Source organism: Lipophrys pholis, assembly GCF_963383615.2.
Source record: "Lipophrys pholis genome assembly, chromosome: 4".
In the NCBI taxonomy this organism is placed as follows: domain Eukaryota; kingdom Metazoa; phylum Chordata; class Actinopteri; order Blenniiformes; family Blenniidae; genus Lipophrys; species Lipophrys pholis.
Window position 1 is genome coordinate 27065432 of NC_137637.1, and position 21245 is coordinate 27086676.

At 41.2% G+C, this 21245-nt stretch overlaps 1 protein-coding gene across 2 annotated transcripts in view; it reads left to right on the top strand.

The window, feature by feature from the left end:
- The window catches only part of asic1b (acid-sensing (proton-gated) ion channel 1b), a 173065-nt gene that overhangs the window by 107633 nt on the left and 44187 nt on the right, over positions 1-21245 (top strand). The window contains exon 1 of one of the 2 annotated variants that reach the window (XM_080462610.1): positions 12453-13492. The exons of the other annotated variant lie outside the window; for it this stretch is intronic. Coding sequence (XP_080318736.1) covers positions 12821-13492 — 672 coding nt within the window. The 5' untranslated portion in view covers positions 12453-12820. Of the gene's footprint in view, positions 1-12452; positions 13493-21245 lie in introns of those variants that run through there. 2 annotated transcript variants of the gene reach the window in all.

A 21245-nucleotide genomic window follows, 5' to 3' on the forward strand; every position in this document is an offset into this window, starting at 1 on the left:
GTGGGGGGTGGGGGGTGGGGGGTGGTTCGGGTTTTTTTTGGGAAGTCGGGGCTCCAGTGAGTGCAAAGTCAAACCTCCTCATTACTGGCTTCTTGTCAGCTACATCAAAGCAGCTTCCAAGAGTCATTCACTTGAAAGTTGGTGGTTAGGACCGGCTTTACGCTGCCTGATGGAAAACATGCTTGACTTTTCCTTTAGTTGACTTTATATTTAAGCCAGCTGCAACTATCTTCTCTGTATAATATCCAGCTTTTTCAAGCACAGAGTCCTAATGAACTGAGACTCCGTGTACCATATGTCTTTTTTTTTTTTCTCTCTTTGAATTTATATCACCCAGCCAGGTAGCCGCTTGCAAGATTCATCAAAGGGGACTGATGTACAATCCCTCATAGGCAGGATTTAACCCCCCCCCCCCCAGTGAAGTGTCTTAAAGTTTAAACAAGTGCAATCAGTTGATTTCTTATATAAGGACGACTGTGTACCGAAAACTGTTTATTATTGCAGAGTTTGTTTGAGTAAATGAAAATTTGCATAAATCCTGATTCAGGAAAATCTGGAAAGAAAAAGAAAAAAGTATAAACATATGATGAAATTTAGGCTCTCAGATCCATTATTTAGTGGGAGAAAAACATACTTTATAAGGAGCTTACTCTGGAGGCAGAAGCAAAACTAGAAAAAGAAAAAAATAACAAAGATGCAAGTGTTGCAGTCCTTATCAGTCAGATAACAGAAGATGCTTTTCGTCCCTAAGCTGTGTTTTCACTGAGGAATTTCCCTGCCTCTGATGCAAATATCATCTGGCTTGTAAATTGGACATGGTGTTATAATACCAAACTACCCGAAGCTGTCACTGCACCTCCTCAGGACATAGTTTAATGACTGCCTCTTGTTGATGTGGGCGCCATGTGGGTTTACTCTGCTGGTGCTGCTTTTTCTAATAGATTTGATTGTCTTCTCTCCCCCTCATGTAAATCCTCACAGATGCTGTATTTTCTCCTCGAGAGGCTTTAAGTTGGTGCAGATAGAGACAGAAAGACATTTATAATGTGAAAGTAGTCGTTTTTGGTCCGACATTCACACGTCTCTTCTAGGAAAAGGCAGAGAGTGAGACGCCAAAAGAACAAAACTAAAAAAAAAAAAAAAGAAAGACGGATTACGCAGCAATAACAGAGTAGAAGTGACCTTCAATCTCTGGGCGCTCGCTATCTAAGCTGGCTGAATTAACTTTCCCCATCATTCTCACCGCTCTGATGTAAACGCCATACAAGCCTGCACTCTCATGTTTATTAATTTCCGTCAGAGAGAGAGATGCGCTAAATCATTGACCCTCTTTTAGTGCCTTGTGCTCCAGCTGAGCATGGGAACGAGGAGGGCGTATTGATTTTGCCGCCTTCTAATCAGCAGCGGGGCCCTTACTTGGTATGAGGAAATGCTAAATCTCATATAGTGAACCCCTGTCAGGGCCTGTCTGGATCCTAATCTTCACTGGTTGATGGCTCTCTAATCTTTTCACCATCTACAAGTCATTAGAGGCTGAGAAGGTAAATGTAAGGTATTAAACATCACATTAATTCTTAGGACATTCTCCAAAACTTCATAAAAGAAATCTTTGATCCTCATTTGGACATGGCACCGGAACACCAACACACTGAGGATACGACATCAGCTCCATTTGAAAAGTGAAGGACGTGCACACAATAGCGCCGTGACTCATTTCTCTCTTAATGACAAATACCTTGACGATTGAACAAAGTCACTGAGGAAACAACCCATCCCTGGGACTTTTTGTATTGGGATTTGTAAGTCATTTCAGAACATATTCTTTCAAGGGGTTTTTTGTTGTTGTTGTTTTTTTTGCAATGTTGGTCATATAACCTTGAATTTATATTTATCTGTCAAACAGAAGGACACGATTTACCTCCTTATAAACTTACAGGACATTCTCGCTGATGGATGGATGGATGGATGGATGGATGGATGGATGGATGGATGGATGGATGGATGGATGGATGGATGGGTGAGCAAGATCTCACAGCCTGTGGTTGCCTAACAACAGCTTAGCAGAGTTTGAGAGATCAACAACCATTGCTGAGACTCCCGCAATTAGCCAAACAATTCAGGTCCCTGACAAATTCTTAGTTTTACGCGAAGATGCAGCATAATCCCGTTAGCAAATGAACTAAATCCAATCTTGTTTTAAATAGTGATGAGTGTGTCAGGCCCCTGTGACTGTTGGCTCCCTTTGTCTTGCAAATAAATCGAGGTACTCTCAATAATCCAGTTATAACCTCCTTCTCCTTAGAGCGCTTGTCATATTATCTGACATGACAAATAGATCTAAGCTCAGGCTTGCTCGCACCGTTTGCACTCCCCAAAGACTTTTTACTGCCGTTTCTTCATTCCTCGCCCACCCTTTCTCCTCCTTGCTTGTCTTGGAGACTCTACTTTCCCCATGCCCTTGTTCTCCCGGGGATTTCCCAGAGGTGCCACTGCTGAATACTGACATGGGAGCAGGAGGTGCACAAGGTGCCTGCACTCTGACATCCATGTGTATCTGGACACGACAAGACAGGTGAACCCAGCCTCAGCTGACAGTCCATCAAGTTACGAAGGAGAAAATGCCCGTGTACGGAAGGGACCTATGACTTTTATGGCTTTCATAGAGTATCTGTCACATGTACGTTACTTGTGTATGATCCGTCAAAGTGACTCAAAGGAATTTATGTAACCTTACTGTGCGAAGATGCTCAGTTTTACAATTGATCGAGCGTGTGTGTCCATTGCTTCTGTAATGTCTGATACATGCCTTTGAAATTAATGTAAGCATTAGCAGGAGATCTGTGGCAATACTTTAAGTTTCAGTGTGTTTGTATCAGCAATATTTTACTTTTGTTGTTAAGTAATTTGAGCAGTATTTTAATGTCTGAAAGGTACTCTGTATCGATTGGATTGATTGATTGACTAATCATTAAACACAAGATCAAATTGTACTTGTTCCCGTATAGCTTTTGTATGGAACAGCATTTAATCTATGAATGTGTCAGGGTATAATAATAATAATGTGCAATAATAATAATAATATGCAATAATAATAATGATAATAATTCCCCAAAATTAAAGACTTGTTCTTTGGAGTAATTGGACAAAAATGTATCAATATATTTATTGACATTTAATCAAGTGGGTCACAAACTACAACAACATATTTACAACAATATTGTGTGTATCACTAACCATCTTCAATCCTCTTAATTTCACCACAGTGACAGCCTGTTGTATTCAGCCACCTGCCAATGCGATCGCATCCACTTTAACCCCGCTGGAGAACATCAAAAATAACCGGTTGGAGACTTTCAGCAACAGTCAAAGCTGTTTGATAATGAAGAACATAACTTCTTTAATTGCACGTGACTTCACAGTTGTCATCAGGCTCCATCTGTTGTTATTGTAATGATTGAGAGACACTTGGGGACAGAATTACATGCCGAGTGCTGACAGGCAAAGTGACAAAGGAGAGAAAAACAGTGGCTGGCGCTGAGTGCCTTCACCTCATGGACGCACACGTTTGTGATGTTTATGTGTTGGTACACAACACTGATGTCTCTCACATTATCTCTGTCCCGCCCCGTTCGCCCTCTGGCCTCAGTAAAGGAGTGATGTTGTTTTCCAGCTCATAAGTGATTAGGCTGAGCACGGCAAAGAGTTGGTGAGGCTTTGATATGATCATTTTAACAGCTGTTTTTATCTATTTTGTGTCAGCATTGGTAATATACCCCCCCCCGAAAAAAGGTTTTTGACGCTGAATAGATTTTGCATTTTTTTCTTTTTCTAAAGAATACCATCGCATCTGTTTTACTTCATTTTTCATGACAGTTGACAAAGAATACTAACCTGCACCACCTGCAGCGTAATTATCCATATAAAAGAATTATGCCATCACTAGATGCTTCAGCAGATTAATAATCACTTTTGGCAAAGAAAGTGGGAGAAGAGTGCGAATCTTCTACCCCTGCTGTTTGTTTTATGTCGATGTTGTCATCTTCACACAAGTCAGACAGGTGCTAGTAACACTAGTTTCCCCACCAGGTAGCCACAGATTGAATGAGGAAGTTCCCAAACTTTTTATCCCACTCCCATCACCTCTTGTAACCTCTGAATAAGCCTTGTCAGTGTGAAATAGACTATAATTTCACGACCACAGTCACAGCAAGATAACCATCTGGTGTCGACTACACCTGGCATCATGACAGTCATGTAAACTGTAGCAGGCGTGCATATTCCCATCAGACGGCCAGCATAACTACATCACTTTTTATGCTCAGAGTAGCCTTTCTGTGCAACATTTAGATGATGAAACTGTGCCAAATTGCTGTAAATATGTTTAATTTATTTACTCTAGGAGACCAATGCAGCAGCCTGTTGTTGTTTTCTCCTACAGCTGTGATTAAACATGCACGTATCCTGTGGTATAACACTGATTTTGTTCAGATGGAGACACTGTGAAACAAAACTGTCAAGTTTGTGCCTGTAGGTTTCCATAATTCATTTGTTTCCAGAAAATTGTTCCTGGAAAGTTGCGACGGAACGTCAAATTTAAATTTTGAAGAAAAAAAATCACGCTGCGCCTGCCGTGTGTGTGAGACGCTCCAATGAGAGTTGAGTTACAATCCATGCTGAGTTTTGAGCAACACAAGTCCCTTTTTAGAGCAATGCAAAATTAATGACATTTGGTCAGCAACTATGGTGGAAATGATTCTGTGACACTAAAGTTTCTGAGTTTCTAATTCTTTAGATACTTTACCACAGCCTTATGAGATACTTAAAAAAAGAAAAAAGAAAAAGTATATATCTGGAAAAATAGAGCAAAATGCCATGACAGTCACATAACTTCAGTGAGATATTTGCATTGGTGTCAGACAGAAATAATGGTGTGCGAGACAAAATAATGTTATGTCTGAGACAGGGAGAACACCCCCAACATTGAAAAGAAAGCCGCGACATGTTCATGTATTTCTAATATACGTATTCGCCAGATGACTGTTAAAACTTGCACACACAAAAAACTACCTTATTGTCTATTTAAAGGTTTAGAGTAGGCTCAGTAAATGTATGCATATCAAGGGAGCAAGCTGAGAAGTTATTAGTATGTATGATGCAATGCAGATGAAGGTCCTGAAAGCAGATTTTGTAATCACTGATATTAGTATTGGGATCCCCAAGCTGTGTGACTCTGGACTTGCCCTGATGAATTGGCTTTATGAAAATGCCACCAAGTGACATATTTAAATCATTCGGCCTGATAACTGTGTCCCTATTGGCTCTTGTGTTAAAAGGCAGCCTGCTGCCTCTCTGGTACTAATCTTAGCAGTAATGCAACACAGAGCACAGGAGGTAGATAAAGAGCGGAGAGAAACTGTGCAAAATAAAGTCAGTGTGACTCAAACGGACACCGAGGGAGTAAAGACTGACCCTGAATAGGTGAAAAAAGAAGATAGGAGACAAAGAGGACCTCACCGCAGAGGTAATGGGTTAGTCTGAGTGATAATCACATTCAGCGAGGAGCTGCTACCGCTGTGTAATGCAGCAGGGAAGAGAGCCAATCAAAGAGTAGCTATTATTGCCCTCTGACCCTGCTGTGTTCACATTTGACATGTCAATCCGAGCGAGAGAGAAAAATCGTCTCGTGCTCCCAGCGCTGATCTGAACATGCCAACGTTTTAGTGAATCCCATTGATTTCAAAAGCAGACATATGATGTCTCCATTGATTCCAGCTGTCTGAAATCCCATCTGGCATCTATCTGCTACTCCAATGCTGCACTAATTGCACTGACCTTAACAACATTTCTCTGTATCTATGTCCATTTCTGTCCCATCTTTGGGTTTTTATTTAACACTCAAAGCACTTGACGGCCTGACTGCTGCCAGCTGCATATCATCATTAGATAGCCACCAGGACGTTGTGTGAATGTCAAGCATGTGATAAATATCAACACCGAGATGCAGCATACTTGCCATCTCCTGTTGCTCGCTCTTGTATGAACAAATATTTGCTCGTGTCTTTGGTCTGCATTGGTCTGCATCGCAATGATGTCCCTCTGAAGAATGGCCACTATCGACTGAGCAGAAAACCTCTATTTTTTCTTTCTTCTGCTCTTTTGGCTCAAAACATATTGAAGTGTGTGTGATTGTGAATACTTGAAGGGCAATAATAACCAGAACGTCAAGCTCGAAGGTGAAATAGAGACATAGAGAAGATACTGTGATAAAATGTGTTGATTTTGGTGTTGATATAAAATTTTGCCGTACATACGCTGAGTATAATAATAGTCATAATAATAATTGAGTACAATAATATGTCCTTACAGAGAGTGAGCATTAAAAAGTACCATAACATTGATTGGTCTATGCAACACTCCCACATCATCCTCACTTTGCATCTGTTTCAGTTATCACATACAACCATCCTAGCCTTAACGTGATCCGTTTGAACAGCTTGTGTTGCAAACAGTAAATGCCCCACATTGATTTTTCAAATCACATATTCCTTATGTTACCCTGAATGGTGATGACTTGTGCAATGAGTTATGTTGAAGTGAATAAAAGCTGTGGGATGCCAACCACACTGTCTGATGGGAGCCATTTGCTTCAAGTGGCGAGACCAAGAAACAGCTGCAGTAAAATGACCGTAGTGTCAGATGGGCCTCGTCTTGCTTTCTGCTTTCTCTCTTGCACAGCTGAAACTAGCTTCCTCTCTATTGAACCATCAAGATTTCTCGTGCAAAATGCATTAAATTCAGTCTAGACTAGAGAAGCAAAAAGTACGCAAGCCCTCCCTCAGATAGAGGATTCTGGACCTGTCGGGTAACCTCATGTGAATTTGCCAGCTTGCCTAAATTGTTGCCTAAATTGTTGCCCTAGTTGCATTCAACAGCTGTGAGCCACAGGTGAGAGCTCGGTATCCAGTGGGGATGAGCCACTCCAAAGAGCCCATCATCCGCCCCCAGGCAGAGGTACTGCAAACCTTTGACTCAAAATCTGAGAGTCACAAATGAAACACCAGAAGGTTGAGAAAAGACACTGAGAAGAAACGGCCTGAAATCAAGTTGAAGAGCAGAGTTTTCCAAGCCTTGCGAATGCATCCTGAGATTAACTGATTAACTTGACCGCCAAGTTCATAACATGTTTGCGAGAGAACTTTTCAGTCATATTGCACCTTAAAAAAAAATTACTCCTGGTTCAGATAATTTAGGAGTATTGTCAGTAAAGCTGACTTCCTACAACCTTTTCTTTATTGGAGCATATCTATCGGAAAAAAATAATAATTCTTGACAAATTAGCTCAATATAACACAACTTGCCAGTGGTTTAAGACAACTATTTCTGCTTAAATCCATAAAATCCTATTTACCTGCTTTATCCAGATTAGGACGCCGCAGAGCTACAACCTGTGGCCTGTTTACAGAAAAGTCCAAAATATCTGCTGAATGCCAACATGTAGCACATGTGTAAGTGTATGAATAGAGAGGTGGGTTCTACTGATAGAGAGCGGGGTTATAACTACACGGGGAATCTGGGCTTCAGAACCAAGAGTGGTTAACAACAATGAGGAGGATGTGCAGATGTGGTGAGTACGCCATTACCGTAACAAAGACAGAAAGTATTTTGACTTTCTTTCTCTTATAACGTGAGTGTCAAGGTTTTTGCACGACTTTTCTCTTCCATTTAAACATGAATATCTGTACTTTATGTTATTTATTTTCCTTAAGCTTACCTGGTTCCCTCTTTAACATCCTCGGATGACAAATTAAAGGTGCAATCGAAGTATCAAAGCAGCTGATGGTAACGTTTATCTATGCTGAATCTGCAGAAGTTTCTCAAATTTAATAGTGGCCAACAATAGGTGAAATGTTTGTGTGTGCCAAAAAAGGCTCAGGATGCTTAAAAAAAAACCCAAAACATTATAGAGCAGTATTTTTTTTCTTTTCACTTGAGTACAATTCATAACTTGTTATTTGTTAAAGAACAGAGGCAAAAGCAGATGTTTTGATTCCACACACTTGTTCTTTTAATTAATTTTGTTTGTTTACACAAATTCACACACCTACAAAATCTGTTTCAAGTACAATTCTGTCCACTTTGTGTTTTTCATTTGTTTCACTGGTTGCGGATTTTGAGGTGTTTTGACATGTAAAATACTGTGTTCAGGAGAATCTGTTGTTCTGTTTAAAGTAATTATTCATATGAATAAAGTTTATGGAGGAACGGATGAGTGTGAAGCCATCAGTGAATGTACTGTATATTGACCCTGAATCCACAAGGTCAGATCAAGTGGTCAGATGCTCTGGTGTTGCTGGGGTTTTTTGTTTTTTCACATTTTCAATGTCCAGGAAAGTCGAAGGATGTCATTCTCACAGCTGTTTTATTTATTTTTCCTTTCACTGTATTGAATAGCTGAAACCTTGAAAAGGAAATTACCTTTGTGCCACTAACCTTTATGCAAAAGACATGCAACATAGCCAAGATAAAGCGACCTGGAATATTTGGGTGTTTTTTTTACTTGCTGCGAACTGCAGTCTGATGATTTATATGGAAACAAGGTGAAAGAAATTGACACCGTTTACACAAATGAGCTGTGGCTGGCTCACATTTACGCATTTAATGAAAAATATAACTCGACAAGTCTTTCTTGAACTTGTCACTCATCACAGTGTAAAATAAATGATTACATTTCGCTGAATGACAGAGCAAATCAAAACACAATATAGTGCTCAAATACTGTCGGGGGTTTTCTTTTCCTTTCTCTGTTTTATTTTGTAATCAGTTTTAGAACTTTTCAGACAGAAATGTCACAGCCACACGCCTGAGTTGGTCTCCTGAGATGAATGTGTGTCATAACCTTCCTCACTAAATGCATGACTCCACTATATTTTCCTCTATTTTTGAGGCAGGCCCCTGTCTACTTATATCCGAGTGGGATTTCTTATTATCAACATCATTGAGGGACGGATCATGAAGTTGTGTGTCACCTCTGCACTGCTTTAAATGAGAAATGTGTTGCTCCCCCACAACAACTCAGTTAAAGCGAAACTCGATCGTCATCGTTCTCTCCATATTGTTGCGTGTGTGTACAACACTTTGGGCCAATGAAAGGTGAGAACAGAACATCGTGGTTTGGGGAACAGCGTCGTTGCCTTTGGCCTCCGGCTCACTCTGCCACCGCATCTTCTGCGAACGGACCGGCTCGTATTCTTGTTTATTCGTTGGTTTTTGGTCTCGTTTCCCATTGCACAGGCCAAACCCACTGAATCACACAATAACTAACAAATAAGTATTTTAGCCATGACTGAGTGTTGCCTCCGAGCAAGTAGTAACAAAGCCATAATGTTCCTCTCTTTATTTTAATTGTGATATCTTTATTTGATGATTATTTTTTTTATTTCTTTTGTAAAATCACATTAATCACGTGTGTGTGTGTGTGTGTGCGTGTGTGTGTGCGTGTGTGTGTGCGTGTGTGTGCGTGTGTGCGCGTGTGTGCGCGTGTGTGCGCGTGTGTGCGCGTGTGTGCGCGTGTGTGTGTGTGTGTGTGTGTGTGTGTGTGTGTGTGTGTGTGTGTGTGTGTGTGTGTGTGTGTGTGTGTGTGAGAGAGACTGTATGCATGTTCTGAGTAATGAGCTTTGTGCATCCTCTCCTGCTGACAGCCGCGATGTATCCATGGCAACGCCAGGTCGATCCTAGCTGTAAGCGGAGCTGGTGAGAGGGACTTGAAAGGGAGCGTTAAACCTCTCCTCTCATCTGCCCTGCGTTCTCACTCTGACCATAGCGAAATGCATGGCCTTGTTGAAATCCTGGCCCCTGGGGTAGTTACTCTAGCTGTGACCGAGGACACTCCCGTCACAACACTGCCACCTTTTGACCCGATGGAAAAAATGCTAAAGAATATTCATTATATGTTTTGTTTTTGTATCCCCCGTTTTCTCTACGTGTTCGGGGGGGGGGGTTCATCCGTAGAAAAACAAACAAAAATGTTACAGAGAAAGCTAAAATCCTCAGGAGGGTATTTATTCTTTTGAGTTGTGTAGTTTTTATTTTTAGTTGGAAAGTTTCTCCTCGAGATGGTAAGCAGAGATGTGGGGATATTATATCCCCAGTCGGCTTACTGGTCAGCGGTTTGAGCCTTCAGGCCAGCAGGGCTCCCTGTTTTGAAATTTTTTTTCTCTCACTGATTCATCCATTCAGGATAATTTTATGGGAGTTACGTCACATCTGTGGTTTAAAGGGGTCTGGGCAATTTGCTGTTGATTTAAAAGCCTGCAGGTATCCTACATGAATCGAAAAATCAATAGCTCTTTCATTGTTTAAATTATATTGCGTATGCAGCCTTTTCCCTTCAATTCATCAGTTCTACAGTTCAAGGAGTGAATCGGCTGCGTCAGGGAAACGTGTTGCTCACCGTAGGATACTGTTAAAGTCAGGCATCTAAAAAACAAGGAGAAAACTGTGGGATTCAATCTTGGCCCATGGGAAAGTGTTTATGTAAAATAGCTGCAAAAGACAAATTAAAAACCCTTTTGTTTTCACAGCTGGATGTGTCACTCTTCAAAACGTTGCCTATCAATGTTGTGATGCTTTGTCATGGCAATTACAGCCAGAGGAGAAGCTCCTGAATTAGATGTGTGGTGGTTGCCCCCTAGTGGATATCAACATGCCTGGTGGAGGAGAGCGATGATCCGCAAGCCAAATAGCAGCAGACAAGGGGTGGACGGGCATGAAAGAAAAAATAATAATAAATAAGCGGGGAAATGGAGTGTCTGATTTTGGATTTATTCCCTTTGAGAAGCCAAAACAAGCACATCTATCGCAACCTTGTGTGCATCAAAATATGTGCCCTGACATTGTAATTAAGAGTTTTCAGTACAAACAACATTCATTTAATTTGCTTTTTTTGTTTTCTTTTCCCCTGTGGGTTACTGCACCGGCTCAGTTTTTACCAGACACATTTCACAACTTTCACTGCCAAATCCAGTATGCTCGCGTGTGTGAATATTCATGCGATAGTAGCTCTCTGAAGACCTCGATACTGAGGCCGAGGGAGCTCCGTGACCTTCTTGTTAGGTCAGCCTGGATGCCGGAGGCTATCTGGTGATCTTGTAATGCATATTCAGGAACCACGGGCCATCAGGGTCCGTTGTTACAGTGAGCTCCAAGATAGAGCTCCAAGTCACAACTCTTTAGTTTTCTGTCTTATCACCAGCAGTTCTCTCTCCCTCTGACAGACAGTCTTTACGGCTGCAGCTAAACACATATTGACCAAGTCTGATACTTTTCTCACCCTCTCACTGGATATCACTGTTTCCTCCCTGATGAAAACACACTGGTAGGTTGTTATGGTTTTAAAAGCTTAACACAATAGATTGGCTTGGGTAATGTGATTTCCATTGGCTTTCCAGGTTTAATGCGGCTGATCCTCAGAGGAATCCTGTGGTATCATTAGCTGCGGGATTTTATTGTAAAGATTGCTGTCATCCCGCTAAACACAGTATAACGTTTCATTTTCTGGCACCACCGTGTTTCTGAAAATGAATCTGAGCTTTCTAATGGAGGATGGAGATCAATACGGAGGGATCAGTCTCATGCATTTCCTTTTCATATCACAACCAATACCACCTCTGGGAACCTGCGTTTATCTCCATATTCAATAATGAGAGGCTCCTTTTAAGATGATGCCTTTTTTCCCCTCTTCCACTACCTATACATATTTGCTTTCACTTAATTGGTTTTCCACAAAGCTGCTTGTAGCAATGAAAGTTTGCATTTTTCAGGGAGAGCTGCTGGTAAAAATGATCCATTACAGTGGAAAAACAATAAGCAAGCAGGAATTTTGATAGAATTTCATGATTGCTTTACTTGGGTATTGCCATTATTTCCTGCTTATTATCTCCGAGGCGCTTTCATTGGTACATCTTGGCTTTGTTCCTCGTGGTCTTTTCAGTATCTCTTTGGTTTATAATTCATCGGGAAAGCAACATATAGGCTTGAATTGTATATTCCCCTCTGCTCAGCTCTTGTCATTTCAGTAACACCAAGGTATTATTTGCATTTGATTACACAACTCGGCTGAAATCGTTTCAATTCTTTTCCTTTTTTCCTTTTTTAGTGTGGGAGGAGGAGGGAGGTCAGTCCAAACAGTGAAATCAGCAAAAATTACCGAGGCCATTTAGTGCTTTCTTTGCTTTTGTACATCAGTGCCGAAGCTTACATTTCCTTTCTCTTTCACTGCGTCAAACATTGTTGGGTGTTTTTCCTGTAAATGGTGAAACTCGGCCTCGGCACGGTGACCTGTAGCGTGGCCCTGCGGGAGTATTCTATGTCCTAATCTCTTCGTAGCCTCACCTTCTTTCCCCTCTTCCCCCACTCCTACTCCTTCTCATCTTCTTCTTCTCTCTTGCAAAATTGCTCCACGGGATGGATCTGCCCCCAAGACACAAGGACAAACCCGGGCAAGGCGTCTCAGAGTGAACGTGAATGACAGCGTGCGGTTTGCTTTTGCAGGCTGTGCTCTTGGCTTCAGAACTTGTTTTGGACTTTTGCTTTGGACGTTAACATTCGTTTGGCTCTGTATTTTGTTTGGCAGCTTAGGTTTTAGATAGATTAGCACTTTTCAGCTTGTTTCCCGCTGTTTTGCTGATTTCCAGGATTTCTTCAACTGATGGGTTTGCTCTCATAGTTTTAACTCGCTTCTGTTAAATATTTCATTGCATTAAGACTTTGGACTGTTTTTTGTTTTTTTTTACAAACACATTATTATTTCATTCCTGCCAAAATGCCTGTCCGGATCATGTGTACCATCTCTTTCTCTGCTGATGATGAGCACGGTAGGGGATATGGTAAAGACGGCTTTGACGACCACTACAAACGTGTCAGGAAGAGTTATGGTGACGGGGACTCACAGGAATACCTGGATGGAGACAGTCAGGCAGATGATTGCAATGACGAGGAGGGCGAGGTGGGCGAGGTGGACGACCTGGCCACTTTCTTCAGCGGTTGCTCGCTTCATGGAGCCAATCACGTCTTTGTGGAGGACAAGAAGTTCGGAGTCCGGCAGGGTTTGTGGGCAGTGGTTTTCACCTTGGCCCTGTCTGCCTTCTTGTACCAGGTAGCTGACAGAGTTATTTACTACCTGCAGTATGATTACATCACCATGCTGGATGAGAGGGTGGCCAACAACATGACCTTTCCGGCTGTCACCATCTGCAACTACAACTTTATCCGGAAGTCTCAGATGAGCTACAGTGACCTGATTTTCATGGGCCCCTTACTGGGCTTCGAGGAGGGCAACGCGCCGGGATTTCCACTGGCTCCGGAGCCAGACCGCCCGCCGGGCTCTCGCTTCAGCCTGGATGAGTTTTACAGCCGCACTCAACACCGCATGGAGGAAATGCTGCTGGAGTGTAGCTTCAGGGGTTTGGAGTGCGGCACCGAGAACTTCGTAGAAGTAAGTTACACTGAAAATATATGATGAGAGATACTTTTTTGAAATAGTTGATAGATTCAAAGATTCATCAGTTCAGCGAGTTTTCTCTTCATATAACTTTAATTGACCGTATTGCATGTGTGGTCGTTTAACGCCTCAGAACTCAGCGTGGCACGGATGTTCCTGACACAGCTTCATCATTTACTTTCTCATGAGGTGTCGTAACTTTACAATCGGGATGGCATTTTCAAAACATTGTTGAAAATATGATGCGGTTTATTAAATCTGTTCCAGGTTTTCAATTTCCCCTTGAGGGAGAAGTGGGCGTGGGTTCTTGCTGGGGTTACTTGGATTATGGCATTGAAAACGCTGATATAAGGGGATGCTGGTTTTCATCAGATTTCTGTCGAGACTCATTTTGATGAAATGAAAAAAACAATATTGTGTAAAAGGGACTTCTTCCTCTGAGAAGAGTGCAAAAATTACTGATACAGATAGAAGTGTTTATTTATTGCGCTGAGGTAATTGAATTACTCACATCCGAAGTCGTTGCTGTAAATAAAATATTTTCTAAGTCAGCTGGTCGGCTTTAATGAAACTCCATTGTAAATTTTAAAAAAAGAGCCGACTTCAGCAGGTTCCATTACTTAGACCGGCATGGCTGGCATACAGTCGTTAATATTAAATGAAACAGCACAGAGTGAGTCTTTGTTATTGCCAAGCAGAGACATCAGGGCAGTCTCGTTCTAGCACACATTGCTTCAGTTTTTGGTATGTCTGTGATTTGCTGCTGCAGCCTTCTCTCGTTTCCCTTGTGAGTGCACATCAAATGACACACAAGTTGAATACTGAATTTCCAAGTAGTGTTGACGTTATCCAGCTATTAGTCTATTGATCGGCTTGACCTTTGCCCAGTTACGAACAGCAATGTGCAGACTGCTAATGGATGTTAGAGTTACATGAGTTGCAATTGCACCCGCGTTGAAACAGGCAGATTCTTTTATACGCATTAAACACTTTTTCCACTTTAAATATAACCAAGCCCTTGACGATGACTGACATATTTTTGCCGTTAATTATATATGCATTAAATGTATGAAAATAGCTTAGCAGAGGTGGTAGCTGTTAAAGTTACTATGTACCAAGTGATTACACCCTTTAATTAATCTGTCTGTATGTAATCAGCTTTCTTCCTTAGTTCAAGAAAATGCCAAGATGTCAAATAATATAAGGTTTTTAAATTAACAAGTCCATTAAACTATGTCCCCATAAAATATTATAAACTAAATTACTGAGGTGTCACGGGGAAGATTCAAAGGCAGGGAGAGGCAGAGTTACTCTACATTAAAAATTGAAGGGCTGTCCTAACAGGTGATTTTTCATTAGAGGTTTCCCATCATCAGCGCTGAAAGCAGCTCTGACATTATGGGGTTGGGCTGCTTCAGAAGTGCAGAGCCGTGCAGGGCTGCGTCCTGTCAGCTGAAATACATGCTCACATGAGAAACGAGGGTCTTGGATGGTGACGATGTGGAGGTGAAGGTGAATAAATATAAAGGTAGGGCTATGAACATGTTTTATTATACTACAGTAAATCCTAAAGTGGAGGTGCAGATAATTAGAGTTTCTCTAGGACAGTGGGTACAATCAGCATGAAATGATTCTGCAGTGAAACTGACGCATTGTTACATATAGATAGAAAAGAACTAAAACATACGTTGTGACGATTGGAACTAGTGTTCCCTTCTTAGGAATTCTTTCAATCATTGTAAAGGAATTTTTTTGGAAGGCAAAGCCTGATTTTCATAAAGGAGAGAAAGCGTGTCTTATTGATTAGCACACAATCGAAGAAAAACCCTGGCAGCAGCCTTTATGTCCTACTCAACATACACAGTATGGTACTTCTGTGTCTTACCCTATCAGAACTTTATGAAGTGCCCAGTCCAGGCAGTCAGTGTCAGAAATTGGAAAAACTGCATAAATGGTCATTGTCCTTGTGGTGAAGCAGGGCCGACTGTCATCCGGCACTTTTTGGAAAACAAAGCACTGTGACTGCAGTGCAGTGTGCCATTTTATTAGCGTGAGTTAAAGGCAGTGAGCAGGGTTCATTCAATGACAGATTTTACTGCCATGGTGTAGTTCAAAACTCATTCTTGTTTTTTTACCAGCTTGCTTGAACTTAAGGACACTCACAACATCATCTGCAATATAGCTGGGACAGAGTCACATATTTAAAAAAAAAAAAAAAAATTATTTATATATAATATTCTAAGACTAAAACACCTCATCATAAAAATGCATTTTTTTTGGAAGCATCTATGGTCAATTCTAAGAGTAAAACTATATGATAATGATAATTTTATCATCACTTTATTGAGGACACAGTGAATGTTCTGTTGTCCATAAAAAAATTAAATCAGCACTAATAAAATAGACAAGGCAAACAGATTTGTTTGTAACAACGTTAGTTTTGTTCTTTTCTTATTCAGTGCGGTTTAAGTTATTACTGATGAGGAGAAAGCAAAAGTAAAAAAAGTGCAAAAGAAATGTGAAAACTCTCACAGTTTTGTTTTCACAGACTCCCAACATCGCCATTGTGCAAACATACAGTCCTAGCGCATCAGAAGGTTGCCATTTTCACTTGAAAATGTTGTCTAAACAGAGCATCACCCCACTGGAGCAGGAGTGTTTAACCTAAGTAAAATACACCTTCCTAGGGATGAACCACAATCACATCATTACTTGCCATGACTCTGTTTTTGTTACTATCCTCGTTGGAGAAAGCCAGTAACAACTCAAACAGTGAACTGTCTGAGTGACTCTTAGTGCAAAGAAAACAAGTTCACGGTGTCAAATGCATATCTAGATAAAAACACTTAACAGCTTCTTTATATCAAGCTGTGCATTAGACAATCTTGATGTAAAAAAGCTGTGCATCAGATTGTCTAAGTTGTTTGTGTGAGCTGCTCTGCCTGCAGGCTTCAGGTACAGTTGTATGTGCATACAGGCTTGAGACCTGAAGAGTCCCACAAGTGAGAAGTAATCATTTTTCTGTCATGATGAAAATAGGATTAATTATAGCCATTTCCACTTCAGCTTGAACCCCTCCTCCCGTCTGCATCACTTGACTCCCACTAATATATCCATTGATTCTTCCTTCAGCTCATGTGCCTCAATGCACCAATTATAAACCAGCGCCTCCTCCTCTGTTTTCACAGCAGACACTTTGGAATATTTAGATGTGTTTTGTTCCCTGACAGTGTTCAAGAACAGGTTTTATAACCATCTATTCTGGGAAGGCATTCTCTGTAAATGACTAAACCACTGCTTACGCACGTAAGAGAACGTCGTTCAAGCTCATTGATGTACTGCATACTGTAGTTGATAATGAAGAAAGATTTAAGGGGTCATATTATACAGCTTTTCACAATTTCACAAGGGTCTTGTCGGTTTGAAAATATTGTATTCAAAGTTTATTGCCAAATCCAGCTTTTCCTTGATTTTCAGCCATTTGAATATTGGATCATAGGAGCTACATTCAGAATCTGCTGTGTCTGTGTGAGCTGGACTGGCTCCGCCCACACATGCCCATCTTGGGAAGAGGAGGAAGTAGTGGTGCCATGTGCCAGAGCAGAGCTGCCTAATTTTGGGAAGGTCAAAGAGAGGGCCTACCCCTTGATTGTGATTGGCTAAACCCCCGATGACACGATATAGGGTTTGATTTCTGATTCGCTCATTTGAGCACACACTTCTTAAAAATCCCACACATGGGGACGCATATTACTGTTGGAAAACCCCTTAAACACGTTGATAGATTTTGAGAGAAAATGTCATGGTTTGATTCATTTCTGGCATCTCATGTCTGGAAACTCTGTCTTAATAAATTGTTGTTGTTTTTTTTTCTAGTTCTTGACATATGCAATCTACTCACACAGTGTGTCACATTTTGAGTGCAGGCAAGGCGATGCCTACATATTTCATGCATCTCATTTGAGCTGAAGTGGCTCACATTTTTACTTGAGATGCTGATACAGATACGGAAAAAAAAACATGTAGGTTTAATCAAGGCACGCTGAAAATGCATTCGAGGTAGTGTGATTAAAGACAAATTACCGAAGCTAGTGACGTTTCAAAAGTATATTACTATATTCCTCACTTTTTTCACTGCACTGGTGACTTAAAATGAGGACAAGGGTGAGTAAACAATCAAAAGTTGACCTGATTAAAAGATGAGATTCCTACATAAAAGCCTTTTCTGTTCGGTCGATTCTCCTTCTCCAATCCATCCATCTTCTAAAGCGCTTTATCCAGTATAGAGTTAAGGAAGGCCAACATAAAGAGACACTTACACAGTCACATTTACACCAGCCAGAAATTTAGAGTCATTATTTAACCTCAAACACATATTTTCGGACTGTGGGTGAAAACAAGAGTGAATGGTGAAAACACGACTCGAACTGGGAATTTTGTACTATTACAAGGGAGAGAGCTGGCCACTGCGCAGTCTCCTGAGCTTACTCTTCGTTAACATGAACATCTTAGTCAAGAAGAATAAACAAGTACCCGTGTAAACATTGATGAAAACTTTTTTTTTTAAGTTCAGAAATGACTCAGTATGTGTTCCACATGTTTATAGCTTCATTGTACCCATGATGGATTTGAAGCTTTCTTGGAAAATTACAGACTGAAGCACAAAAGGACAAAAGGGAAATTATGAAACAAATGGAAAAAAAAAAAAAAGTCTGACATTTGGATGTTGCCCATCAAAAACAGGAAAATAGTCAGAGACATATTTTCCTGTGTCTTAGTGTCATTTCGGGATACATAACATCTGTTTGGTGCTTCTTTGTTTTTTTTTTTCATTTCAGGTAACGATAAATTGAGTTTATTTTACATAATGGGACAATTGTTGGCAACAGCGGTCTCACTTTGGAGCCACTGCTTGTTTATTATGTCTCCTAAAGCGCCACTAGTGGTCCCACTGACTTCATTACTGGTGCTCTGTGTAGGGGAGGTGGAATGATTGATCACCTTTTGTCTCTCTCGGTCTCTGGGGCTTTCTGGCCGTTCCCTCTCCCTTCCAGTGCACCATTTTTCTTCGTGTGTGCGTGCGTGCGTGCGTGCGTGCGTGCGTGCGGGTGTGTTTGTGCGTGCGTGAGAGAGACTGTATGCATGTGTGTGTGCTGCAGTGAGCTCATCAGCTCAGGGGTTGGGTCGGGTGGTGACGCGAGGCTGGTTCAGGTTGCAGTCATTCTGACCCAGAGCAGAATGTGAGCCCCCCTCAGAGCACTGATCCAAAACCCTGCTTCCTGCTACTGGCCCCCAGACCATTAGATACAACTTGACTTTCTCCCAAGCTCAGCATTGTAATCAGAATCGGCCGGTGGCTCCGGTTACGCCCTTCTCTCGTCTCCTCAAGAGCATCAGTCTGGGAAAAAAAAAAAAAACAAGGTTGGTCCCCAACACACAGACAGAAAGGCAGACAAACTGAGACTGAATATTTTCAGAGAAAGGAAAATTAAATGCCAGCGCTGGCCTCGCCATCTGCCTCTGAGCTGTAAATACTTGCTATGGTTCAGCACTTCTTCTAAGCTGCCATTTGAAAGCGATTGTATCAGTGAAAGTGTAATGTAATTATCTTCAAGCATATGCCATGATAAATTAGATGTTAGAGAATGGTCTTTTAAAAAAAGAAAAAGAAATACAGCACAATGAAGCTCCTTTCCCAAAAAAAAAAAAAAAAACACTTAATGAATACAGCCCTGGCAACAGTGAGTGTGTTCTGAAGTCACTTTGCTCCTGTCACTCGCTCAGCAACAGTTCTTCCACACCTTGACCAATTAGGCAAATTAAACTGTCACTTCTTCAAATGGAAATTGATTTTCTGGGTCTGTTTGGTAATGTGTTGCCATTTTTGGTTTATTTATCTGCCATCTTACAAGGTGAACACATTCTCCCGGGCTTGAGTAATGCTCGATTGTCGCTGTTCCATTAGTTGGATTGAAAGTAAGATCCATGAGATCTTGAGACCAGCAAGAACAACACACAGACAGTCATATGTGCAGAGGGAGAAGCACACATTTCACTTGGTGTCTGCGATGCACATGAGACGCTTTTATTTGTTGTCTGTGCGCCCCCACCCCCCTGCAAGAACTCACCACATTATCCCACTAAGAAGCCGAGAAAGACCCCTGAACAGGCTGCCAGTCCAAGTAAAAATGTTTTCTTTAGTTTTTTTTTTTTGCAAAATGCAATATCACCCACAGGAAATCCATCCAAGCTCAAGGAGAACATGCAAACTCCACAGGGAAGGAAAAGAGCAGGATCGAACGGGAATCTTTCTGTGAGGCGAGAATGCAAACTCCCAAACCATTGAGCAGCCATTGCAGGCAAACTGCACCCAAAAGGAAAATAGATTTAAGATTTCAGGTTGTGAAAATGAGTTTGACAAAGCACGAGAAGAGTCTCGTTGTAAACGTGGTCATTACCGCCTCTGAGTAATAGGCGTTCACGACTGAAATGATTCCTCCCTTCTGAGAGGCGACAGCACACGGCCATTAAATATTTATGCCAACACTCAAATACAGATTGCTGTCTGTGATATTCTTTCACCTCCTGGGCCATTATTAGCTGTATTCAAATGGGGATCACAGAATTATACTCTCTTATGCACAGATACAATTCATCACAATTATTGAGCTTAAAATATGGTTCTAATCTTGTGTCCTCTTACGTTAAATGACTCTGTTTAATGTGCTGCAGAACGACATCTCCTCTTATTTTCACGTTAGACGGCCATTTACTCATCCGTTGAATTGGCATTGACACTTATCTTCTCCACAGTTTGTTTTTTAAGGCTTTCCAACCATTCATTGATTTTGCTTTGCCAGTGTGTGTAATTTTGCTGTTGCTGGCAAGCGCTCATATCGAAAGCTGATCACAAGGGGGCAGTGCGACACAATCATTTCAGAACCTAAACCCACTTTCTTTGAGCAGTTTGGCACCAGCATGCGGCATTCTGTTCGTTTTTTTTTCTTTTTGTTTACAAGAAATCACTCAGAAATATGCCTAATCTCATCTTTAAAAAAATAAATTAAAAAAAGAACCCTTTGATTCCCACCACAGTGCAGATTCTGAGGCTCGGCGCTGCAATGACCACCATCCATTTACAGCTTCATGTCAAAGCAGACCAGCTGCCAGTGGAAACACAGTGCTTGCATTTTGTCAAAGAGCCGTTTTCCGAAGGGATTAAACTCCATTTGTGTGTTGTGGGGATCAAAAAAATAAATATTATGAATCAAACATTAGCAGAGATTTGTTCAGTGTGGACTGCTCTGGCAAAAATCCTTCGCTCATTCATTCGCTATCTCTCCTTCTTTCATGCTCGCTGTGTCCTTAGATCCCACACTGGTTATGAACTCAAAGGACTACAGTCCAGCAGAAGGATAACCACTGTCATTGCATCCTATCTCCATTCATCCAAATGATAGATCAGTGTTTTCAAATGCACCAATTTTAATTAAGTCTTCCATCAGTCTTCTTTGGAGGCTCTTTGACAAGAGGTGCAGCAGCACTCACTCAATCATGACTCCAGTGGGTCATTTTTAACTGGACAGTGGTTTCCTCCTTTCAATATCAGCCAACCCTTCATCTCACAATTGCCAATTAATCATTAAAGTGCCATCAGTGCAGGAAAAGTACTTTTACTTTGAGACTAAGATAAATGATTCCTAATGATGTTGAAATGAGGGAAACTGCAGTCTTGTTGGAGCAATTA